This window comes from Schistosoma mansoni, chromosome 5 (genome assembly GCF_000237925.1).
Source record: "Schistosoma mansoni strain Puerto Rico chromosome 5, complete genome".
NCBI lineage: Eukaryota > Metazoa > Platyhelminthes > Trematoda > Strigeidida > Schistosomatidae > Schistosoma > Schistosoma mansoni.
This window is the reverse complement of record NC_031499.1, coordinates 8950925-8965721: the sequence shown is the minus strand read 5'-3', so window position 1 is coordinate 8965721 and position 14797 is coordinate 8950925. Positions and strand designations below refer to the sequence as shown.

General features: G+C 36.6%; 1 protein-coding gene across 1 annotated transcript in view; it reads left to right on the top strand.

Moving 5' to 3' along the window:
- Smp_169300 (transcription initiation factor tfiid 55 kD subunit-related) overlaps positions 1-6326 on the top strand; it is a gene marked incomplete at both ends in the record, with an annotated part of 10771 nt that extends 4445 nt beyond the window's left edge. Inside the window, 3 exon segments of the mRNA XM_018797828.1 lie at positions 683-849; positions 4204-4493; positions 5784-6326. Of these exon segments, the coding sequence (XP_018652831.1) occupies positions 683-849; positions 4204-4493; positions 5784-6326 (1000 nt within the window).
- Between the last annotated feature and the right edge of the window lie 8471 nt (positions 6327-14797).

Genomic DNA, 14797 nt, shown 5'->3' with positions numbered 1-14797 from the left:
CGCGTCCTGGATTTCACTGCTAGCCACTATCCATCTTTGTTAATAATTTAAATAGTTAGACTTTTTACCCACCTAAAGATATTGGATTCGATTATTTGTAATGTCATACGTCTGTGTGCTCTACTAAATAGCATCTACTTTTAAAACAGCGATAAATTATCCATTTTTATTTAATACACATAAATTTTGGTACAATACTGGGCCAAAAAAATGCATCACGCAAGTCAAGAAATAAAGAAGAAAGGGATGTGCATTCAATAAATTAACAAAAAGAAATAGTCTTTAGTAAGAGATACAGTTGAGTTAAAAATGTAACGAAGATAGATTTGCTTAAGTTAAGATAACTTGTAGTGGCTTGGCATTAAGGTAATTCCTTAGGCTTCGTATATCAATTACCCTGATAACCGTTATTACCAATGCTGTATGAATCCAGATGGTAACATGAAGCGCCGACTACAGTTTATCTCTGTATAGCGCAGATAACAAAGCTACAAGCACACCAAGCGGATTTGAGCAGAAAAGCTAGTACGCTCAAGAAAGCGAATACAGAGGCAAATTTAGAATCGAATCGATTAATAAGATGTTTATCGCGCCTCCATTCTAGAAATGCAATTAATAAATCAGGCTATATGTTGTACAAATATAAGCTTTTTTTCACTTCAGATTCATATATCTTTTCTAGATGGGAAGTTATATGGACTGATCCACCTGCGCCTGTAATACGATCGAATGCAAATAACAATAAATCAGGTCTATCTAATAATGAAACCGATAATAGTAATAATGTTCAATCAGGCAATCAACAACGTACAGCTGATGATGAATTAGAAGACGAAGAAGATGAAGACGGTATGTTTAGTTTTTTATGTGTGTTGAAAGACTAAGTTGATAAGAGCTAACCAGAGTTCAGTAACTTTGTGGGTAATGTAATTCTGGAATTTGAAGCAATAAGGACTCAGAGTTGAGTTTCAATGTGAACATAAACATTAGGATACAAGTAGGTGTTGGCTCAAAGTCTCAAAGAAAACGAAACATTTGTCCTAAACTCTGCTGCCAGTCATATACTGAATATACTAAATCGTTTTTAATATGGTTTAAGAAAATCTCCATACATTTTAATTAAGCTGTTATATGTTATAAGGTTTAAAACAAAGTCTGGTTCGTTTTTGAATGCATAAATTAAGCATAGTGAGGAACTGTATAGGTAGCGTCGTTATAGAATAATGTTATTTATTTCATAACAAACGACTTATTTATTTATTTAAACACAAACATTAGTACAAGGAGGAACTGAATATATATGCACAACACAAATAATTCAATGTGTCAGGGCTAGGATACTACCCGAGCGCCCAAACCAAGCAGGTGGTTTTCTTAGGAGTCTCTCCCCGAGCCTTTGACCTATAGGCCTAATCCTTACGGCAGTGGAGCAACGTTAGGAGATGTAGTACCACGGTAGACGACTATCAACAATAGGTTCATACGCCATTTGTTCCTCACAGAATCCTGAGCTGTCCACTCTCTCCATTCTTGTTTAACTTTATCGTAGACGTGCTTTTAGAAATAACACTTTCATCATCCAAATGTAGAGGGATTCAACTTCTACCAGGAGACTCACTTGTTGACTTAGAATATGCCGATGACATAGTTTTATTCGGTGAAGACGCTAATAAAATTCAGAGTCTTCTGACCACCATAAGCAACTATGCAGGCATGTTCGGGATGCGATTCTCCCACTCGAAATGCAAAATGTTACTTCAGGATTGGGTTGCATCGACACCTGAACTAATGATAGGTAGTGAAGTAGTTGAGCGTGTTGACCACTTCACTTATCTTGGGGGTCTCGTCAGCCCTTGTGGTGTGGTATGTGACGAAATCTCAGCACGGATATAGAAGGCTCGACTAGCTTTCGCCAACTTGCGTCATTTATGGCGTAGCCGAGATATCCGTCTAGCAACAAAAGGACAGGTTTACTGTGCAGCAGTTCGGTCCGTCCTACTTTATGGCAGTGAAACATGGCCGATAAGAGTAGAGGATATTCGTAGGCTACTAGTATTCGATAATATGTGTCTTCGAAGCATTACTCGTATACCCTGGGACCACCGAGTAAGTAATGCAGTTGTTAGGAAACGGGTACTAGGTAAGGATGGCAAATCGATTGGTGAAGTAGTGAAAATTCGTCAGTTGAGATGGCTGGGACATGTGTTACGTATGCCCAACCACAGGCTACCCCACTCGCGATGTATTATGGCGTAGTAGGTAGGAAGAAAGTTAAGGGCGGCCAGACCAAAACGTGGAACAAATCCAATGAAGTCACTGACAAGTGGACTGAGCCATGTTCGTAGGTTTAGACTACCTGGTTGGGATCCGCGAGATGATAGCAATCGATGGTTAGAGACCTTGAATGACATGGCTTAAAATCGTTTGCAATTGTGCATGTGCATCCACTTTTTGTGTTCTGCCAAATTCTAATCTTTTGAATTCTTCATATCTCTGTCGTTTTCTCTTTCCCAATTTATTTCACTGTATTATACTCCTTGAATAACATTTTCAAACCCTAATCTTTCCTATCACTGCTTATACTCTTACTACTTCTACCACTATGGGATTTGAATCGACAATTGTCTCTCTATGCCAATGTGGTATGGCAACTCGAACTGATGTACGTACATACGAAGTTCTACGTTGTGACTGACTGACTGATTGAGAATATACTCACTTAATTCCTGAGGATTAAGAGTGAATTAAGTCTCTCTTTCTATTCAATGAGACCCAACTATGGACATCCGTATACTGCCTGTTCCAGGTCATTTTTCTGTATATGGATCTCTGTAAAGAACCATATGACCTTTTCAATCGGACATCAAGAGAATGAAATTCGTCGTTCGCTCCTGCTTCCAACGTGAATTGAATTGGGTAATGACAATTATTGAAACTATCCAAAATTTCATTGAGGTCCATATCTCCACAAATAATGAAAGTACCATCCATGTATCTCTTATGTAAATGAAATGTCTCAACCATTGGTCGAAGTATCCTGATTTCTGACTGGTTGTAGAATCTCAGCTAACCATTTAGCAATCAAATGACACGGAGAATTATTCATATCAATCGATACAACTCTCTTGATTCATTTGACTTTTTCAACTCAATTAGAAATATCGATGTAAATGGTGGAAAAATGATCTCATTGGATGTCACTTCTCTCTTTACAAATGTTCCACTTACAAAAAATATACCGTATTTTCCAGATTGGCCATGAGAACAATCAGACAAGAGAGAGATCAATATTGTTCCCATTGTAACACCATCTGTTTGCCTATAGAAATTATTATTAAATCTGAATTACACGTTGAGAGTACATCGTAAAGTAGCTCATTTAGATAATGTTTTGGGATACAAATATCAAGGTTGTTATTTTCAATATAGTCACATAAAAAACATACACTTTCTGTGAGTGGGACATTTGTAAAGAGAGAAGTGACATCCAATGAAATCATTTTTCCACCATTTACATTGATATTTCTAAATCAGTTGAAAAAGTCAAATGAATCAAGACAGTTGTATCTATTGATATGATTTCTGATGGGTTGTAAAATCTCAACTAACCATTTAGCAATCAAATGATACGGAGAGTTATTCATATCAAGTATAGAACACTGTGAAAGCGACTATCTTTTGTAATTCAGCCCAGATTAGTCTGTTCTGCTTTTTAATTTAGTACTATACCTACACCTGCGAGGTAGCGGGAAGTAGTAGTAGGACTTCAAATACACGAAGAGTAAATCTCACCTGTTTATATTAATAAGGTGAGTCAAATGAATTACCGTACCCGGATCCTGTATGCGCGTTTCGAAGATGCACTTCCAACTCTCCTCCAACCTTTTCCTGCACTAGCAAGCATAACTCGTCGATGAAGAATCACTACTTCATCAATCAATTAACCTCCTATACTCAACGTTAATATTGTTCGCCCAGTCATTCCACGTAACATGAAAAAAAACCTCGACGACGCCTAATATCAAAAGCTTTCATCCTACACGTATTTTCTAGAACATTATAAAATGATCAACTCCGGTCTTGAATTTCGTCAACGGGAATTCACGAATTCTTACTAATATACACATCTTTTTTAAAAGAAATGCTACTTCAGTATATATATTAATGTTTCTTTAATTACTCTAAACAAATTCATCATTCCAGGTGGACGAGCATATGCAATAGATCATCGTGATGTATTTGGTGAAATAAGCAGTAGCAGTATTGGTTCTTCGAGTGATAGTGACGACAACAGTAGTAGTAGCAGTCATCGCGGCAACGGTGGTGGCGGCGCTGACCGTCATCGTCACGAAGGAGGCAGAGGAAGGGAAAGACTTGGAAGTAGTGATCATCCTAGTGATAATGATGAGCATGCTGATGTTGGTGACGGCAAAGTAAAGGATTATAATCAATCATCTGCACGAAATCAAACTACTGATAATAGTGCTTTAGTAGTAAGTTTTGGAAATTTCTCTATTATGTGTGAGAAATATGTTTTTCTGATGGTATTTTTGAGATTATTTTGTATAGAACTTAGTATGAAATTTGGATTTCACTTGTTCTAATCTATATACAATCTAAATTGATTGTTCTAAAGAGAAAATTTGTCGATCTCTTTTAATATGTTTACTTAAATGATTGATGATACTACTAAATTATAATGACTAATTAGTGTTATAACTTGTGACCGAGTGGATGCCTTGTTAACATATGACATGATAAGACCGTCAATCAGAGAGCAGCGAATTATCGATTGGAACAGTGACATACGGAAACCGTACGAGCAGTCTTGATTACTTATCGGTCCTGCTATCTGCTTAGTCCAGCCAGTTAAGTACAGAACACCAAAAACAGCCTCTGCAATGTCAATCACTTATTTCAAGCATACTGGGTATTTTTTTTGAAAAAAATCAATCAGATAATACAATACAGATAGATTCATAGCTCAAGTGGATAATTTTGATGGAGTTTTGTTCTCTAAGCTGGATAGTTTGGTCGTGGAGCTTTCATTGTCCTTCTGAACGACATCATCAGTAAAAACTTCGAGTAAAATTATTTCTACTCTAATATTTCTTTGTAAATCGTCAGTTATTTAATACAGTTGTTATATCCTAACGAAGAATAAATGAATATTAACTCCTAGGAATCATTTATGGACTTTTATTACATTATATTCTTATTGGATAACTATTAAGTAACTATATTATATGTATATTCATATTCCTTTGATTATAAGCTTTTAGTTACCTATTGACTACTACTATACAAATTACTATACTTAAGTTATTCCCAATTTATTGGGTACAGTCTCTCACACTCAGCGACTTTTGGCTTGGTCTTATATGGTTGGTATTATTCTATTTTATAACATGATGCGGTCTGATTCGCTTGTATATCGACACAGTCTGTCTGAGATATATAATTCATACAGTGGAAGCCTAGACTGTGTTCTGGACTCGAACACACAGGACTAGGCGAGAAAAACCAATAGGGACTCAGAGTTGACTCTAGGCTGCTCGTACTAGTTGGTGCGTTAGTGGTTTAGCACAGTGTCAAGGCCATGTAAGTCGGTATCTTTATTGACGATCTTGTCAGGTGATATTTGACAGGGTATAAGAATATTAAAAAGTCTTGTTATGTACATGCAGAGATGAGTGAAGTGATTAACAGAGGTATTCAGTAATAACATCTAAATAATCAATGTTCTAATCTTTCTCTATTTTCTTTTCTCTTTTCATCATTAGACTAATCAATCAACTTCAGAAACTGTATATAATAAACTCAAATCTACCATTATCACTTCGACAACTAACGATCTTAGTACTGATGTTATTTCTGCTACTACTTCTATCATTCCTGTTGATAATCTTAAAGATGAATTGGCTGCGGAACTGTTACTGTCGGATTCCGGTGATGAACAAGCTGATAGTGTTGGTGTTGTTGACGTTGATGATGATGATCTACAAACTTCTGTTGTTACTGAATTAATAGCAAATTCTACCAATAAAAATTCTATCAATATGCAACATCTCCATAATACTACAATAAATAATGATGATTGTATTGTAACTGGTACCATTACTGATCTAGATAATTTAGTGGATGTGGTTGTTAATGATGGAAATGATGTTGATGAAGATGATGATGATGAAGAACGTAATAATATTATACATAGAGGTGGTGAATTATTGGATGATAATTCATTTATGGGTTTCACGAATACAACAACACAAAACTATTATAATGATGTATTCAATGCAGATATTGATGATGAAGATACTTCGTAAAAATGAAAAATAACAAAGGCAAAGCGTATTAATGTATCTAATTATTTAACAAAAAAGGTGAGTTTGTTATTTTCATAGTTGAAAGCGTTAGTCAATTGAAGCTAGACCTCCAGAGAAAACCTGGAAGCACTGGACGGCCGTTTCGTCCTATTGCGGGACTCCTCAGCAGTGCGCATCCACGACCTTGCCTCGCGAGATTCGAACCCAGGACCTACCAGTCTCGCACCAGAGCACTTAACCGATAGACCACTGAGCCGGCATCCGATGGTGTTTATGTCTAACTCCAATCAATCCACGAAGTTGAGCAACCATTATTTAGCAAAGTTTATTACGAAACCTGCAGACTCTGGGTTCAATGCCCTGTGTGGTTGTGGATGTGCACTACACACAACCAAACAGTTGTCTAATGATTCTAGATTTCCAATGTTTGTCTAAGTGAGATCTATGCATGATATAAAATATGCAACTCAACAATCTCCGAATATTTACACCATGTACTAAAAAACAAAAATAATGAATTAAATTTCACTGACTGTAAAAGCAATTTAACTTTGTTTCCTACAACTTTCCGATTTAAATTTATTCACTAAAAAGGATCTGACATACATGACATTGATCATCATCCAGTGATCAATCAATTGTAAACTTATTCAACAATCTTTGCTGAGCCACCTTAGTAATTAAAAAATAATGACAGTTTCTATTAAGTTTTTTACTTGGATAATTTATGCTTCTATCATCTACGAATATTCATTACCTATTGTAGTGAACAGAACATCGGTTGCGGACAATCGAATGTATTTAAGGACAAATTACAGACTATCTCACTAAATTCTGATAACCATACAGTAAACAGTATCTCAGCACCGATACAGAAGGCTCATCCAGCTTTCGCCAAATTGCGTCATTTATGGCGTAGGCGAGATATCCGTCTAGTAACCAAAGAACGGGTTTACTGCGCAGCAGTCCTACTTTATAGCAGTGAAACATGACCGATAAGAGTAGAGGATATTCGTAGGCTACTAGTATTCGACCACAGGTGTCTTCGAATCGTTGCTCGCATATCCTGGGACCACCGAGTAAGTAATGCAGTCGTTAGGAAACGGGTACTAGGTAAGGATAGCAGATCGATTGATGAAGTAGTGAAACTCCATCAGTTGAGATGGCTGGGACACGTGTTACGTACGCCAACTACTGACTTCCCCGAAGTGAAATGTTTTATGGTGTAGGAGTAGGTTGGAAGAAAGCTAGGGGCGGCCAGACCGAAATGTTGCACAACTCGATGAAGTCACTGACAAGTTGACTGAGTCATGTTGGTAAGTGTAGACTACCTGGTTGGGATCCGCGAGATGATAGCAATCGATGGTTAGAGACCTTGAATGACATGGATCAAAATCGTTTGCGATGGCGCAGGTGCATCCACTCTTTGTGTTCTGCCAAATTCTAATCTTCTGAATTCTTCATGTCTCTATCTTTTTTCTCTTTCCAAATTTATTTCACTGGGTTATACTCCTTGAATAATATCTTGTTATAAACGTAAGGATGCTTGTTATAACGCTTGAGTTTCTTGTTATAACAGTCCTTTCACTTTCTACATGTATGTGGGACGTCAATTCACATTAGACGAATATCTACACTAGATTTCCCACCCAGTGTCTACTCTACAGGACTTCAATACAACTCAGATCAAGAACACGAGATTAGCCTGATTAGAACGTCAATATATTTCCACACCGAAATCCGACACAAGAAAAGTCAATACATAATAAGGATAGGGGAATATATATAACACATATAACACCTGTCATCCTATCTAATGTCTGACTCGTCAAAACAACCAATCATTGCATTCTCGCCTACAAATCAGATCTTCAAACCCTAATCTTTCGGATTACTGCTTATACTCTTACTGTTTCTACCACTATGGGATTTGAATCGACACCTGCATTTCTGTGCTAATGTGGTATGGCAACTCAAACTGATGTACGTACGTACGAAGTCCTACATTGTGACTGACTGACTCACAAATTCAAAGATTAACTATTAAACAACAACGTATACTTTTAGTATCATTGACCATATCAAACCTACTTCAACTGTATCAATAACCATGTATAGTTCAATGATTCGCTTTAATGTATTTTTATTATTATCATCATCATTATTTTGTATTATTGAAATATTTCGATTGGTTCATTATAAAATTCAAGATTTTCCATTGAGTTGATGATTACGGTAAGGACGAGTATTATACATATATACTACAGTGATTGCATAATAGCAACCATGTGTACATTAGAAAAGATAATATTAATTGGTATTTGTTATGTCCCGATAAGAATATAGAATGGTAACTTAAGGATCCATTTATGGACCAATACTAGTCTTATATTTTTGCTGTATTCATGTTCCTTTTATTATAAGCTTTGTTCTGACCTATGAACTATTGTTGTACGATTTACTATTCTTGAGTTATCCCTATTCTATTAATTAGTGTTCCCTCTATTCACAGACACATTTGGCTAAATCTTGTACAAATGTTATTTTCTATTTTATGGTACGATGTGGTCAGTTAATTTGGTTTGTATATAAACCCATTATGTTTGAGAATAATGATTCATATTGCAGAGGCTTTTATTGGTGTTCTGGACTTAACTAGGTGAAAAGCAGGACCGATAAGTACTCTAGACTACTCATACGGGTTTTGTGTGTCATTGGTTCAATCGATAAATCACACTGGTGTGTAATTGACGGTATTATCACGTTATACATTAACAGAGCATTCAGGCGGCCACAAGATATAACAGTATTTTTAATCATCAATTTTCTTCTATATATTTTCTATATTACTCTGAATCAAATTCATTATTACTGTTTCTTTCTTTGTATTTTCTTCTAGTGATTAAATATGTTGCTAGCCTAACAACTTATTGAAACTAAATTAATTTATCATTTGAAATGAATTGGCATACATTGGATAAAAGTTACATTTTATATACATAAATAATGATGATTATAATATTCATTTTATGTACATTTGTAAATAAAAGTCTACTTTTATATTTTATAAATTTTGCTTTCATTGCAATAAATAATGAATTATAAACCAAATGCTCTGATACGGCCGAGAGTGGGGGAAGTCAGCTCTCCCTCTCCAAATGCTCTCACATGGTTACGCGTATATAGCCCCTGTCAAGAAAGTCCTGCTCATTGCCTTCTCGTGTTGGAGATGTTGTTTACGAAATTGAGAGGACGAAAAGCGAATGTCCGGCGCTTTAACCAGGTCGGTGGACACGGAAAGTTCATCTAGGGGAGTTAGAAAAACCCTGATTCCAAACTAATGGTGCACATGGGCTTCAGTATCCTGAGGGAACAAATGGCGTATGAATCAATCGTCAGTCACCGGCTACCATGGGACTGCATCTCCTTACGATGCTCCACTGCCTTGTGGACCGGATCTTTAGGTCAAAGGCTCGGGGTGTGGTCCCCTAAGAAAACCACCTGTTTCGGTTTGGGCACCTGGACAGTATCACAGCCCTCTCACAAATCAAATGAGACTTGTGTGGAGTATATATATCTGGTGCCCCTTTGTACCAATGTGTTGCGTCTCGTCGATTGAACGCTATATTCGCTTCCCTAAGCTAGTTCCGTACCCCCGAGCTAGAACTACTCAGCGACTTGAAGACCAGAGAAAAGGCACAAAGTGTGTGGGAAGCACTTTACTACAGGGTTCCTTCATGTACAGAAAATATAGGGATTTTATAGTAATTTAAGAGTCCTTGAGTTTTACTGAAAGTTCTAGAATACTATTAAACATAGTAGCAGTGTACTAATCAGCCAATAAGGATCTCCACATGTGACTTTTCCATTTTCGTTATTTTAGTAACATAACTTCTAATCAATCGCTGGTTCGTTGAAATGCTCTTGATGACTCCTGAGCTTGTCATGTCGCTTGTGAGAAAAATTGCAGGTTCATCCCAACACAATATTTATGTGTTTAAATAATAAAATGTTATTACTATTATTATAAACTACTGAAGAGTAAAAAAAACGTTTTCAGTAGAGTTGGTTTATGGAACTACTCTACATTTGATTGGAGTATTTTTTCACTTCAGGTAAAAGTTTTTCGACTGTTGTAACCAATTATGTAAAGTGTTTAAAGAAGGTACATAGATGATTTAAAAATAATGCTTTCTAGATATCTGCAACGACAAGTATATGTACTACCGTTAATCCTTAGTAGCATTAATGTGTTTAGAAAAGATGATGTACAACTTTCTTTGTAGCCGAATTATGGTTATAACTTGTGACCGCCTGGATGCCCTGTTAATGTATTACGTGATAATACCACCAATTAGAATGCAGTGAACTATCAATCGAGTTTCTTTGTTGTATCATACGATTGTCTCATATTTCCTTCTCTTTCAGCCTTTTCCGCTGTCATCACTAAATCTTCCACATATTTACCTTTGTCGGTTCTGATTCAGGAAGTTATTACAGCACCTTTACTACTACTCGTTTTGGCAAGCCCCTTTATTAAGTTATTTTACAGATAGTGTTATTCGAACAGTGACAATTTGCCTATGTCTTTATTATTACTATCATGTTTGTATAAAAACATATATGCTTGAACGCCGGTGACAGTCTGTTAACATTATCCCTATCTTCAGCTTAAAATCGATCGGTGGATCATTTTCCCATCCTAGATACATGTGCTTGAATCTTAACAATTTTTTCGTCTTTTAGTTCCTCTCTTTATTCGCCCTCATTAGAATTTCTGCCTGAGATCGTTTGGTGTGTTTGTGATCTTTGCTATACAATGATAAACTGTGGTTGGAGCTTCGCATAAACTGAATTTACTGTTGAAGTTTATTTAATAACCCGATAACAGGGCGACTGATATACAAAGCCTAAGGAATTATTTCGAAGATAATCCACTACAAGCATATTCTCAACAGAATTACAGTTTGCGTGGTTTATTCGACATCTACATCTTCAATAGATAAGTAAGCTGATGATGGGTGGTTAGAGTGCTCTCTGCCTAATCGCTATCATAGATGATATTACGGATGGTTTAAAATATTTTTGTCTCTGTGGTGTCTTACGTTAATAAAAGATCGATTTGGGTGACCGAGTTTATAATACCGTTAGACTGAATGCCTAATTGATGTGCTATACACATGGTAGAACACGTCAAAACATATACATGATTCACGACCAAGAGAAGAGCTGGACAATATTGTATTCTACACACATACAGGCGGTCTATACAGTTGGTGTGGAGCGAAAATCAGTAAGATTAAAGGGAATCATATGTTTGGTGGTCAATAAGCTGCATATCTGTCTACCCTCACTCAGTGGCCAATCACATTTACTTTCGCTGTCACACGTCATAATTAAATTATGATACAACTGGGGAACTGATTACTTAAATCCGATCTTCGATACTTTTTTATGTTCTGTGATACTCTAGATAAATTTTGATTGACTTATACATCATCCGACATAATATATAAAACTTACCACAATGATTCAAGTCTATAGACTGCCATTAAATAAATACATTGAGTAACACTCATTCGAGTACGTGTGTTGATGTTGTATGTTAGAATATATGCAGGCGGTCCAGAAAAGATTGAGGGCGTAATAAGTGTTGTGTCCAGTGGTTAATAGGAAGTTCGGTTGCTCAACGTCGATTATCCATCAAAGCTATCGGGAGATGTCCACGAATACAATCACATCGTCTTAATATCGTACGCACTATTAATTAACAATCAATTTCAACTTCATCCTGTGTGTCCTCCAACCCTCTCTACTGATACATTCCAATCGCGCAGAACGAATTTCGCGCCAAAATGCTGGAGTCGCTCTCTTATTTCTGATGCTGATCATTTCAAATGATGTTATCGGAATGTGCACTGATTATTCGAGTATTTATCTATTTTCCATAGTCGACAGATTGACTCTAACATGACAGCTCGTTCCATTAAATTGAATGTTTCAATGGAGCGAGTCACCGAATACGATATTCCAGGATACTTATATTATGAGTCAAAGCGATTACGTTACTTGACTTGAGATTCACTAAAGCATATTGAAATCAATACTCTACTTCCACGAACATGTATTAAGTTTGAAAGCAGCCAACATTTTCAAACAACAAGAGATGTCCTTCATTTTCCTCGATTTTCAAACACTATGTTGTTAGTTTGTGAAAACAAAAATGAACAACAAATGAGGAGATAATGGTCATTTTCTAAACCAGATAACTTTCTACATTGGGGTGTAAACTAGTTGAAATATTTAACCGTATATCTTGTAGCTAACAGTCTAAACTCTAACGAACGACAAATTTTCCACAAAGTGCGAGCGTCTGTCCGATGAGAACATCAAGAAACGAAATCTACTCATGTTCTACTGAAGAACATTGTCCTAAATTCACTGAAGTACTATTTGTTTGATGTTTGAGGTAGCTACAAAATCTATATTTTAATATTTCGCAAGTTTTTTGAAACATCATGCTTCTACGAGTGAAAACCACTAGATTAACAATCACTAACCATATTCTAACGTGTGAAATTATCCATTTCCATATTTCGTGAGTGATATTCCTACATTATTTTTGAGGATTATTGGAAACGATATTGAAGTGATGGATTACGTCTAAGATATAAGTGACTAACCTAATTAATGAAGTTACCCAAGGTCTAGTCATAGGACAAATGTATGGTTCACAAAGTTCAGGCGCATGATTATTTATGCAGATCTCTTCCACACCGTGACGCTGTCATGGATTGAATAGCGTTACGCCTTTCATGCTGTCCCAATGTCGGTAAATAATATACGGTGTGGAATTAACAGACATAACATTCGTAGAACATAAATAACAATCTTCCCAATGCTCAATTTATTCGAAATTATCAAGTCAAACCTTGGCAATGATACATACAAATTCGTAGAACATGTCCAAACTAACAAAGCTGGTGTTTTAAGATGGTGATATCAATTAAGCTATCGTAACTCTTCCCAATTACACACTGCCTAACCTCAACTCTACTGACTTATTGTTTCCAGTGCTTCGGAGACAACGATGATTGAACAAAGTCTAAACATGCTCAATTCAGAGAGGCTAGGTTTCACAAGCAGAACTACTGTCATTGACGCGATACAGTCTCGAAATTTTAACACTTGGACAAACATGTCCAAGTTGGCAAAGACAAGTATAAGCCGCTCTGATTTTTATTATACATAGATTGATTTCATCCAATACACTAACAGAATATTGCTCATAGTGCTATACAGATACACGAAATTTCACACTACTTCTGACAACTCAACACAAGGAGTGGGCGCATGTACCGGCTTCTGCTCACCTTATAAAAGTACTCTGGATTTAGAAATCGAGAAGCATATAACACCCCTAAACATACTAATTCCCAACCAAGTAAGTTGGATTTGCACAGTTTGTGTATCATCACACGATAAGACAATATTGTCCGTATACTCAAGATCGATAAATCTTTCTTCAAGTAACAGATCTACACAATCTTCATCTACTTCCATCAGAGCTGTTCCCTAAATTGCATCGATGGCAAACTTGTAGAGGAATGGTGAGATTAACAAACCCTGTCTTCCTTCACTGTTTGAATAGAACGGAGAGCTGCTTGTATACTCCCATTATGCATGATGTTTTTGTACACAGAGACTTCCATGGATTTTCAGCAACTTCAGAAGTATAATGAAATCCGATAGCTTGAGCCTATCACCTCGATAGTTGTCAGACAGATGACGTGAGCTCCTCTCACACACGAGGACTACGATCGCCTCATCATTGAATGTCAAGATACTGTTTCTTAGTGAATAGACACCAGTTACTGTTCTATATTTATATGTAATAGTTACTTTGGTATGATAACGTTAAAGTTTAGTCAGGCATAAATGAAATACGTGCGTTTACGCAAATGTACCAATCTTTATTTAGTGAGTTGACTTTCTGTTGTCCCTTATTATTATTAATTCATCAACCGGATGAGAATCAGAATAATTAGCTTTGAGTTACATTCTAAGTGCGAGGACTGGTAAGTCATACTACCCGACTCCCTGAACTTGAGTAGGTGGGGAGAGGTTCAGACTTGTACTTTAGTGGTTGAAAGTCGTTGAGCCAACACTGTACATCGACGCACTATGCTCACTCTAATCATTAAAACATTTCCTTTTTTTACTAATTTGTCAATTAGTAGCCCACTTGTCAGTGACTTCATGGATTTGTGCCACGTTTTGGTCTGGCCGCCCCTAGCTTTCTTCCAACCTACTCCTGCACCATTAAACATTGCACGTCGGGGCAGTTGGTGGTTGGGCATACGTAACACGTGTCTCAGCCATCTCAACTGATGAAGTTTCATTACTCCATCAATCGATTTGCCATCCTTACCTAGTATCCGTTTCCTAACAACTGCATTACTTACTCGATA